Here is a 12030-nt window from a genome sequence, read left to right as displayed (position 1 = left end):
TTTGGAAATCGCCTCACTCGGAAAAGTTGCGCGGGGAGGGGGGGGGGCGATATTGGCGGGAAAGCCGCTGCCCTGCCCTGCCCTGCCGGGTCGCCTCCTGATTTGCGTCTGGGGTTTGTGGAAGGCGGAGCCGAGCACTTCCGCGGGGGCCGGGAGAAGGTGAGTCACGCCGAGCGGCCCATAAAACGCCGCGCTCGCCCGGGTCTCGCTCCAGAGCAGGTGGGGAACGCAGAGCGCGCGACTCAAAGAAAGAAAGAAGGCGGAGCGGCCTGCAGCTGGAGCGCCTGTCGAGCGGGCGGAGGGCTTGAGCTCATCTTGCAGAAACAGACGATAGACGCCCCCAGCCCGGTGGATCCTGCGGCTTTCCCCTCTCTGGGAAGATGAAGGTGTCCTGCCTTGTCCTCTTGTCTCTCCTGGCTGCCAGTCAAGCAGGTGAGTGGCACAGCTGTCGCCCCCTCTCCCGCTTCATGCTGCTTGCTTTCTTCCATAGTTCTGGATATCTGCAATCGTGACTTCCCCTGGGGCATTTTCTCTGATCCTAGCATGTTTGGTGGCCCCCTCTTCTCCAATGGTCCTTGAATTCCTCTCCCTGACCCTTAAAAAAAAAAGTTGTTCTCTGTTGTAATAAGAGAGTTGAAGCGCTAAGTTGAGAAATATATCTGGAATGAAATGTCAAATGGTGTGTGGGGGTATTAGCTCTTTTAAACTGATCAGGACCCTTGGCTCCCCCCCCCTTTGGGATAACAGGGCTGTGCCCCTCCCCAAGGGGGCATCTGACTGGGTGGGTAATGAAGCAAGGCAGGGGTAGGGGGACTGCCTGCCAGACTGAACCTCAGGTGTTTAATGAGGTGTTGAGAAGAGAATTCGAAGGACAAGGGTCTAGATCGCTGCTTAGATCCAATGACCAGGAGAGATCTTGTCACGCAAAGAAAGTGTATTATCAGTACGGATCAGGTACCACACCTGCCATGTGGTCCAAAGTTACACATTTCTAAGCCTACTTGGGGTGTAACTCTTCTTGTGATGACACTGCTAGATAAGGTTTGTGCATATGTAGATGCTGTTGATGCACAGGAACTGTTTTAAATGAAGAAAGTTGTATGATGTTATCACTCTCCTCAGTGGTGGTAGATTTCTGCTGTCTGTTGGACTTCCTTTTCTATTAAATACCTTGTCTATTAACTGTAGCATTTGGGTTCATTAAAAAAAATATTGTACTTGGAGGCTTTGAGAAATGAGAGGTAGATGCTGAATTCGATGAAAAACATCAAGGCAAAGGCAGCTATGAGGTCAAGATTAAATGTTGTTGACGTTTTGTTTTTTGGGGTGAGGTTTTACCTGTTCTGCATACAGGTGCATAACTGATAACAAAAATGCTTGGAAGCAACATTGCATTTCAAGAGATGCACATGACATTCATTCTTGCATGTGGTAAAATTCGAACCCGTATGCTGAATCTCAAATGTACTCCCCAAAAGGTCAGCATGCCCCAAAGAACAGAAAGTTTCACTTAAATCAGTGGGGGTTAGTTCCAAATAAATGGGGATCGAACAGCCGGAAGGAGAGTGAATGCAACCCAATTATATCTATCTCGCTGCCTTTTTTGACCCTGCCCTTCCCCCAAGGTGTACAGGGTGGCATTTGCAATCTGTCTCTTTAGCATATCATCAACCCAATGAAGCAGATTAAGGAGAGAGAGAGAAACTGCCCTGTGGTTACTCAGTAAATTGCAAGTGGGGATGTGAACCTGGATGTCTCTAGCCGCTGTACTGCACAGGCTGTCTGTATCAAATAGCCATTACTCTGTGGGAAGTTTCTTACACCAGTCAGCTGAATGCCCCAGTGCATCTCCAGACGTTGCGTTTTACAACTCCGTCTCTCCATTTCCTTTTCAGCAAATCCTTGCTGTTCAAATCCATGCCAGAACAGAGGGGTGTGCATGACGACAGGATTTGACCGATATGAATGTGACTGCACACGCACAGGATACTACGGGGAAAATTGTACTAAACGTACGTTCTGTCTGAAATCCCTAGAAACACAAGAGCATATTAATAAACTCTCCCCCCCCCCTATTTTTCGATCTATGCCATATAAACCTTCATTGTGCTTTAATTCCATTCAGCGGAATTTTGGACTTGGCTGAGAGTGACGCTGAAACCTACTCCGACAACTGTCCATTACATCCTCACCCACTTCAGAGGAGTCTGGGACTTAATCAACAGCATCCCCTTTCTTCGCGATGCCATCATGAGATATGTGTTGATGTGTAAGTCTCCATTATTAATTTTGCTATTTGGTTTGGAGGCAGATATCCATGACACTTCCAGTTTATAGGGCACTGGAAGGTTAATACATGTAAATACCGTAGTAAGCTGGCTCTGTGTTTAGGGATAGAACAAAGTTTGAGTTCAGTGGCACCTTTAAGACCAACAAAGGTTTATTTGGACTCAAACTTTGTTCTGCTGCTTCAGGCCAACATGGCCACCAACCAGAATCTGTGTTGGGGGGGGGGGGGGAGTCCTAACAGAAACACCAACAAATTGAGATTTTGTCCTAGCTAGAGTCTCACTGATATTCACAATGTTTTAACAGAGTCTAGCATTAGATTTCTTTATGGGCAAGTCCAATTTTTATTTGATGGGGCTTAATATTACCAGGAAAGTGTCCTTAGGATGACAGTATATAATATACAAATGCAAGCCACCTACAAGTCATCCTCTTGAAATCAACCTGTGTATCAAGTATTACTATAAAAGATTGTTCACTATGGAGCTTCCTTAAATGATAATGTTAGCATGAATTTTAAAACCCTTTCTTTTCTTTTCTCCTTTTCTTTTTAGCAAGGTCCCATTTAATTGATAGCCCGCCAACATATAATAGCCATTATGCTTACAAAAGCTGGGAAGCGTTTTCGAATCTTTCCTACTATACTAGAACTCTCCCTCCAGTAGGCCTTGACTGCCCAACACCAATGGGTGTAAAAGGTAAGGAGTAAAGTTTGTCATTGTGTGTCCATGTTGGTAGGAAGAAAGAATATATTTTCATTCAACAAGTTCAGTAGTATTTACAGTGCTGAAAAGTCAGGTTGGTTTGAGGTATAACTAGCTGGCAATAACATTGCAAAATTTCCCTTGAAAATGGAGGTCCTCCTAGCCTTAGTATTACAGTGTAAATGTCTTCGCAATTATCAAAAGTGTATGGTGATTGCGAAATAATAAAGTAGTTTTAACATCCAAATTCCTCTACAGGTTAATGGTAGCCCAATGGCAGAACATCTGCTTTGCCTGCAAAAAAGCTGCAGGCTCAGTCCTTGGCATCTGCTATTTAAAAAAGGGTTCTGACAGGTGACATGAAAGACCTCTACCTGAGACATTAGAGAGCTCTTGCCAGTCAAAATGGACAATACTTACCTTGATAGACTGGTTCTAACTTCATATAAAGCAGCTTCATCTGTTAAGGGGTTTGTTTCTGAAACAGAAAGTTGCTTGCTAGTGGTTAGGAGTGCGGACTTCTAATCTGGCGAGGCAGGTTTGATTCCGCGCTCCCCCACATGCAGCCAGCTGGGTGACCTTGGGATCACCACAGCACTGATAAAGCTGTTCTGACCGAGCAGTGATATCAGGGCTCTCTCAGCCTCACCTACCTTACAGGGTGTCTGTTGTGGGGAGAGGAAAGAGAAGGCGGCTGTAAGCCGCTTTGAGACCCCTTTGGGCAGAGAAAAGTGGCATATAAGAACCAACTCTTCTTCTTCTTAATACTGAGTACTGATTGCGGTATATGTCGGTCCAATTAAAAAGGTTTGTTGTGCTTTTTTTGTCGAAGAAAATAATAAAAAAAAATCTTCCTTTAAATTCCAGGAAAGAAGGAACTTCCAGATTCACAAATCATTGTTGATAAGTTTCTGCTGAGGAGAAAATTTATCCCTGACCCTCAAGGCACAAATATTATGTTCACGTTCTTTGCCCAACATTTCACCCACCAGTATTTCAAGACGGATCACCACAAAGGGCCGGCCTTCACAAAAGCACTTGGCCATGGGGTAAGACTGAAGAACTGTGACTAGAACTGAACAAACTATATCAGCCTTTTGTGGTGAGAGGAGTAATAAATAAATATTGGGAAAGGCACACTGCACAACAAGTCTGTCAGAAACCATGGCATTTTGGACTGTAACCCTTTGACTCCTTGTTCAGTCTGGATAGGAAATGGGGTACAGTTTAATCCTTAGATATGTAAATGCAGTGATTTCAGGGGTTTTTTTCTACTCATTTCAAAGAAATAAGCCCAGAATTATCTCCTATGGTATCTTTCTCTTCTAAAAGAAATGAGGCTTTTTCTGTTTCAGTGCAGGCTTGAGACATTGCTGTGGGTGGGTGAGGGAGATTTCAATCCAGTGTCCTACTGGCTCTTAACATGGGCTTTTGAACGTCACCAGTGGTTTGGCTTTCTCTCACAAATCTCTGGTAGATAAAGGAGTTTTGATTTCAAAACTGCAAGATAGTTGGATTTGTGTCTGAGAAAGAGCCTTCTTCATTTTGCAAGGACAAAGAGTATATAGTAGCATTTTTAAAAGAATATGTATATATAGAGAGAGTTGATAATCTGATACGATGCAGCTGAGATCTTAGTAGAGATTGGATACTCAGGAATGCTCAGGCTGAAGTTAGTCCTACTAATTATGAAGTCCATGAAAACAAATGTTTTATTTGGGAGATAGGGGTATGTTGGTCCCATTGATTTCAGTGAGTAGGGTGTCTTTTCCCTGTTTTCCATGGTTACTCCCCACTCCAATATTAAATGTGCTATGAAGGCTGAATTAAGGGGAGTCAGTATTATAATATTATAATACACTCCATTTTATTTGGGCAACATCTAGTATATTGGTATAGTAAGAGATCCTCAAAGGTTTGATCTAAATCTAATGCTCTTGTAAAATCCATCAAGTAGTAATTCAACTCTTATCATTCTATTACTATCGGAACAGGTTGACCTGAGTCACATCTATGGAGAGACTTTGGACAGACAGCTGAAACTGAGACTACTCAAGGATGGAAAGCTGAAATATCAGGTTGGTTTGTGAGAAAAGCCTGCAGTATGTTGAGAGGGAAGGGCCATTATGCTAACACATGATACAACCATGAGTATGCCAGGCTATTCTCTGGGCAAGGTCTCACTTTCTGCCTTCAGATTTCTTTAAACTCATGGGGTTTCTGGCAGTTTAATTTCTCTTTCCTTGCCATTCTTTTTCTGTTTAACTCTATACACTTCTCAGTATTGCAACATTCCTTGAGCTTGCTCAGGCTTCATTAAGCTGCCCCCTTTCTGGATCCTTCAGAGGTTTCCCAAGTAGATAGAGTAGTAACTAAGATATGCAGAGGCCCTGAGTAACAGCATTATAACAGAAATGGTGATTTAGCAATCTCTAGTATTTAGAGGCTTCTCAAAATCTGTAGCCCTAAGGTATAGCTTACTTAGCTTGGCTCTGCCTACATGGTCTCTGAATAGCCTAGTTTTGCACCGTTCATCTCTAACACAAAGAAGACAGTTGGCTTGCAATTAGGTGTAGCAGTAGCAGTGATTAAATAGCAGTAGAGAGGTGCACATTTAGATCAAAAGTCTAACATACATTTAAGCATGCTTAAACTAGAATTGGGATTCAGCATGATAGAAATTTTTGTGTGTGTGCAGCCAATGACTGACTTTTTCTTTTAAAACTACAGATGATTGGTGGAGAGATGTACCCACCTACTGTGAAAGAAACCCAGGCAGAAATGATATATCCACCCCACGTCCCTGAGCACCTGCAATTTTCTGTCGGACAGGAGGTCTTTGGTCTGGTTCCAGGATTGATGATGTATGCTACCGTATGGCTCCGGGAACACAACCGGGTCTGTGATGTACTTAAAAACGAGCACCCAGAATGGGATGATGAACAACTGTTCCAGACTGCCAGGCTGATCCTGATAGGTAATTTTGAGCACAATTTAAAGCACAATTTATGTATAGAAACTGCTGCTGGAGGGAAAACAGTCTGTTAATGGCTGCTAGCCACACAGATTAAGTAGAAACCTCCAGGTGATGAAGAAGTACAGTATTTGCTGGCGTATAAGACTACTTTTTCCCCCTGAAAAACATGCCTCCAAGTGGGGGGGTCGTCTTATACGCCGGGTGCACTTCAGTTAGGATAGACATAGCTGCCCATAGTGGCCCATAGTACTGTATTTTAAGTGGAAATGTTGGGAGGTCGTCTTATATGCCCAGTCGTTTTATACGCCGGCAAATACGGGTATATCCCAATGCCAGAGGCAACTGGCTATTTATAAGCTTTTGGGCATGATCCAGCATGGACGATATTCATAAGGTGCCTTGATGGGTTTAGCCCGCCTCTAGTGTGCTTATTTGATTTGAAAAATAGCAAAGTTCAGCATTTGGTATCATCATTTGGAGAGCAAAACCTGAAATCTTTTTCTAAAACAAAAACAGGAGAGACAATCAAGATTGTGATTGAAGACTATGTTCAGCACTTAAGTGGCTACCACTTCAAACTGAAGTTTGACCCAGAGCTGCTCTTCAACCAGCGATTCCAGTATCAAAACAGAATAGCTGCTGAATTCAACACCCTGTACCACTGGCACCCTCTTCTGCCTGACACCTTTCAAATTCAGGACCAAGAATACACCTACCAGCAGTTTATCTACAACAACTCCATCATGTTGGAGCACGGCCTTTCCCAAATGGTGACTTCTTTCTCCAAGCAAAGGGCTGGAAGGGTAAGCATTCTCTTTCTCAGCACTTTGACGTGCTTGAGCTGGCTGTTGGGTTGTCCATGTTCAAGTGACTGGGCATGGTTGGTTTTTTGCTAGGCTATCACTCAAATCCTGGTTTTTCTCAGCAGATGCATGCATGGTTGCTTTTTCTCTTATTCTTGCCTTCCCCTCAGAGGGCCTGGCTGGTACTCCAGTCTGAATTCTGGTGAGAGCAGCACCAGAAGTAAAACAGGATTAAGGCAGGATATCTGGTTTGTGTCCTGTGAAACCATAGTTAAGTGTTTTGTGTTCCATAGTTAATGGGCCATGTCTAGACACAAATATTAGTCTTTGTTTGGTATCTTTGGGGCCAATGCAGTAAGAGTTACATTAAATGAGGTGTGTTAACACATGCAGATATGCATTCCATTTTGTTCCTCATGCTACTCCATTTTGTTTCTCTTCTCTAAACAGGTCGCTGGGGGTAGGAATGTTCCCGCTGCTGTGCAGAAAGTAGCTAAAGCCTCCATTGATCAAAGCAGGGAGATGAGATACCAGTCCCTGAATGCGTACCGGAAGCACTTCCTGTTGAAACCTTTTAAGTCTTTCGAAGAACTGACAGGTAAGACTCTTAATTTTTATTTTAATTTACCCCTGACTTTTTATAAAGTGCCTTGCTCCCAAGCGGCTTACGTTATCCTGTTCTCTTCCATTTTATCCGCACTAGAACCATGTGACATAGGTGAGGCTGAGTGTGGCTGGCCAAAGGTCACCTACCAAACCTCCATGGCAGATTGGGAATTTGAATCTGGACCTTCCAGATTCTAGCCTGACAATCTTGGCCACTATATCATAGTAGTTCTCAATAAGAAGCCATGACCAAGAAGCTTTAATAAAACTCATGGCATAAATTCCCTTGTATGGTAGGGAATTTATGTTAGCAGACCTAGGGGAAGTTCTGAGGAACCACTGCCATTCATAATACATGACAGTGGATTAGGCCAGGGGTGGCCAAGCAGGGGATCATGGGATTTGTAGTCCATGGACAATTGGTAGAATCACAGTTTGGCCACCCCTGGCCTAGGTATTCCTCTCCTATACATCTGCGTAAGGCAGCTCTTGATCATAATGGTGTTTTTAAGTGTGTGCTAAATTGGGAAGTTCCAGGTTCTTACCGCTCCCCTATTATTTCCTGCAGGAGAAAAAGAAATGGCCGCGGAACTTGAAGAGCTTTACGGAGATATTGATGCGATGGAGCTCTATCCAGCACTTCTTGTTGAAAAGCCACGCCCAGGCGCCATCTTTGGTGAGACCATGATAGAACTTGGGGCACCATTTTCCTTGAAAGGCCTCATGGGCAATGCTATCTGCTCGCCCGAATACTGGAAGCCAAGTACTTTTGGGGGCAAAGTCGGCTTTGACATAGTTAACACAGCCTCCCTTCAAAATCTCATCTGCAACAATGTGAAGGGCTGCCCTTTCACTGCCTTTCATGTCATAAACTCAGAAACAGCTGCAACAACTAACTTCAGCACCGCCAGTGCTGGAATAGAAGATATCAACCCTGCTGTATTATTGAAAGAACAGTATGCCGAGCTATAGAGAACATTGGGTAGTTTTATTTATTTATTTATATAACTATCTAAATTATTCTATTTATATTTTAAAATGCCATGGAGATATATATGTATATATATTATGCCTTGAGGTCTAAGCCAGAATGTCAGACTTAAAGGGAGTTTTGCTTTAGCATTTGCAAGACAGGATCCCTTGTGTCTTAAACAATACCTTCTGTACCAGAAAGATGTATTCCAAAATGGATCAAGGCATCAGAACTGCTACTTGAAAAACTTGATGGTAAAACAGTACAATTTTTTTTTCTTAAACTTGACGAGAAACTCAGCCACATGGACACAAGTTGGGCATCTCTCAACCCAGTCCCTGACAAGGCATCAGTACTTGTGAACGTGTCTTGTTCAGTCTTTGCAGAAGTACCCTGTACCGAATTAATAAAGTTAGAATGGGCATAATTCAGCCCAAGCTGCACACTTAAAAGGAACTAAGTTACTTATTCCTTTGGACTCAGTTGGAAGTAGAAGTGCTTAACTTTGGAAGGCTTGTGACTTGTTTTATGTTGATTGGTGCAATGTCGGGAAGTATTTCAGGTGGCACAGCATAACGTTTTGTAAAAGGGAAAACCTTGTGTTCGGACTTAACGCAGTTTCCATTTCCCTGTTTTGCTGTTGTTTTTTAATGTCATCCTTTGGATATCCAACCCACTGAACAAATCTCCAGTGCAAAACCTGTTGAAGTGCCTTCACCAATCTGAGGGCTTTTCTATGAACACTTTACTTTTTAATTCTGGAAAGTTGGCTTGCAAAGCTCAGCTGGATCACAGACAATCACAAGGTTACTCTTTTTCTCCATTTTAGTGCTTCATGCCAGGTTTCGGAATGAGAGAGCTCCTAACTACTTTTTAACTATCTTGAACATTTCATGATTGCAACCTTCTGCCCCACCTGCTGTAGGCAGTCCATTTGCCTCGTTCAGTGGGACACCTAAAATACATCATCATTGGACTTGCCCAAGCATGGAGACGGCAGAAGACGGTTGCAGAATAACACTATAGTAACCATGTAATTGGCAACACAAGTGCCACAGTCCATTTTTAGTCACTTTGCCAGTTACTGGATAACTTAAGCAGGGCGGATTGGGAGGGGGAAAGGGCTTAGCCCCAGGAGGAATTGAGAGGCTGCCTGCCTGCCTACCCCACAGGCCAAGCACAGTTTCCCCCTTGGTGGAGCAGGCTGGAAACAGCACTTCTTAAGCTTGAGGTTGTCGGTCTGCCCCCGAGCTCAAGTTTTTGCTGACTGCAGCACAGGAAAGGCAAGTGAGCTCACTTCTTCCTCTTGCACTTTGTGCAAAACATGCCAGGTGGGAACCCATATGACGAGATGCGCAAGTTCTAGCTGCTATTATGCAACCGAGGCCAGAAGCGGTTGCTGAATTCCTTGTGATTGACAGTCTCGGGTAGTACAGTAGATGCCAGAATCTCTTGATTGCAGCACTTTATGCACAGAAATATCATTTCAATTTTGAGAAACACTACATTTTATTGATATTGTAGTGGGAATGTAAGCCAGGGTCCTTTTTTCAAGTCTTCCTGCATTGTAGGTGCAACGCTTCTCATAAAACGCATGAAGACCAAAATGTATTGGACCAAATACAATACTTCGAGTTCTGTTAGTTTTTTTTTCAAGTAAATTGATGCTCATATCTTGTTGCAAAGATTCTTTGACTTGGGGAGAGAGAATTGATAAAGGAGATAGGGATCAAAACACAATCTCTTGAGCAAGCCCCATGTTTTTGTTGCTGGGGCCTTGCAAAATGAGCCCCATTTCTGGGGAGTTGTGCAAAGAGAACTTCCCTTTGCTTTATGGCCAATTAACTCTCTGGAGACATGCATTTGATCCCCAAAAGCTATGAATGTGGCAGGCCCCAATAAAAAAAATCACAGAAATGGAAGATGATTTGATTTCCCCTCAAATTTATAATCCCCTCCTGTTACGGAATTGTTCCGTTCTTAATTCTTGGTATCGGAATAAGGAGGCAGCATGGTTTCAGACAGGAGCACAGTTTAATGAGTCTGGTTCTTTCTCTGACTGGAGCTACAGTGAATACTACTTCCTTTCTCCCTGTTCGTATCCACACTTAGTCCAGGAGTAGACTACGGCAGGCTAAATCATTGGCCTGGAATCAAGGAATGGAGTTGTTACTACACTGCAGGAATCTCATTTTTTGACATGAACTTGAAGTTTTGTTTTTGTGTTTCCAGAAAAGAAATTCATTTTCCATGCCCTTGAAAATCCTAGCTTTAGTAGATTCTATGCCTCCTCTTTTAGCTTCTGACAATTTTGAATGTGAAAAGGTTGTTCTATTGCTGTGAGTTTACTTTTTCTGTCACAAGGGTTCAGAGTTGTAAATAGGTATCTTGAAAATCTAAAGGGTCACACATCTATGTGCTTCTTGTAAGGGCATTCTTCAAGTATATTATATGTTTTGCACTATCTTTTGATGTCACACACTGTAAATTAATGATTTCGGGACAGAATTCAGTCTTCCAGATTACCCATGCCTGGAATTTTCAAAGTGAGAATACCAGGTATTGGTGGTCTAAAAGAACAAATGCATACTGTAAGTTTCACTTCAAAACTGCATGTTATTTCTCATTAGCACAGATATCAAGTTGATAACTACCTGATTTTTTTTAAAGCTTTTCCATAAAGAATGGAGCTTTACAATCTTGATTTGAGCTTTACAACACTCAGAATCCATTTCTATTCATCTATTCCAGTTTAGCAAACCTCGTTCTGTATGATTTCTTCTCCTCAAATTCCTTTTTCTTTAGACAGGATTTATTGCTTCTGTGTTTTAAAAGTGTTTAAATATACCATTTTTCTCCAGGGTTTCTCTTTTAGCCAGCCTTTCCTTTTAAGAATGTGTTTATAGCTAATTTCTAACGTGTCCTTTTTAAAGAAAAACGCTTTTGTATAATATTTAGTTGTATACTATTTAAATGTCATGTTGTTAGCAATAATAGTACACTGTACTATGCCAGTCTAGTGACTCACATCTTCTGTGTACTGTGTTCCTTATATCTGACCAGAACGGTCTCAATGTTATGTTTAAAACAACAACATGGAATATTTTATTTGTTGCATTAACTGGCTGGCCATGGTTGCTGCAGATGTGTGAGAGAATGTGAGTTTTGTTAAGTTTATCTGATTTTCTCTCAATTGTATATTATTTATTAATATATTGTAATGACTGATATTGTCAGCTTTTTTACATCATAATGTACATACATAGTGACTGTTTAAAAATAAATTATTTGAAAAGAAACATATTCTATGACTTGGATCTTTTTAACATTAACATCCAGCATGCGCTAGAGCAGCGGTCCCCAACCTTTTAAAGGGTGAGGACTGCCTCTGGGGGTGAGGAAGAGCCAGCGGCCCTGGGGCCGCACATGAGTGTTAGCGCCCCCTGGTGGTGAAAACGTGCATGCGCGGAGCTGCTGCTTTGGCGGCCGCTTCTCTCGCGGCCTGGTGAGCTCGCTTCTCTCGCGGCCTGGTGAGCTCGCTGTGGGGTGGAGAGAGGCAGGCGTGGACGGTGGCCCGCTACCAAAGCGTTCGCAGCCCGGTACCGGGCTGCATACCAGGGGTTGACGACCCCCGCACTAGAGAATAGAAGAGAGAACTTGTTTATATCATTATCAGAA

At 42.8% G+C, this 12030-nt stretch overlaps 1 protein-coding gene across 1 annotated transcript; it reads left to right on the top strand.

Annotated features, from left to right (window-relative positions):
* The first annotated feature begins 158 nt into the window (after positions 1-158).
* On the top strand, positions 159-10291 carry PTGS2 (prostaglandin-endoperoxide synthase 2). Its single transcript, XM_077332671.1, has 10 exons — positions 159-432; positions 1896-2012; positions 2126-2269; positions 2844-2987; positions 3861-4042; positions 4988-5071; positions 5724-5970; positions 6487-6773; positions 7224-7371; positions 7948-10291. The coding sequence occupies exons 1-10, from the start codon at positions 381-383 to the stop codon at positions 8349-8351; spliced, it is 1809 nt and encodes a 602-aa protein (XP_077188786.1). The 5' UTR covers positions 159-380; the 3' UTR covers positions 8352-10291.
* Positions 10292-12030: the final 1739 nt, after the last annotated feature.

The sequence above is a fragment of the Paroedura picta genome, chromosome 4 (genome assembly GCF_049243985.1).
Source record: "Paroedura picta isolate Pp20150507F chromosome 4, Ppicta_v3.0, whole genome shotgun sequence".
Classification (NCBI taxonomy): Eukaryota; Metazoa; Chordata; class Lepidosauria; order Squamata; family Gekkonidae; genus Paroedura; species Paroedura picta.
This window is presented reverse-complemented; position numbering and strand designations above follow the sequence as displayed.

Coding starts and splice junctions, on each gene's coding strand:
- PTGS2 (XM_077332671.1), top strand. CDS start 381: ATGAAGGTGTCCTGCCTTGTCCTCTTGTCTCTCCTGGCTGCCAGTCAA. Junction 2,270..2,843: donor CATGAGATATGTGTTGATGT/GTAAGTCTCCAT, acceptor TTTTCTTTTTAG/CAAGGTCCCATTTAATTGAT. Junction 7,372..7,947: donor GTCTTTCGAAGAACTGACAG/GTAAGACTCTTA, acceptor TATTTCCTGCAG/GAGAAAAAGAAATGGCCGCG.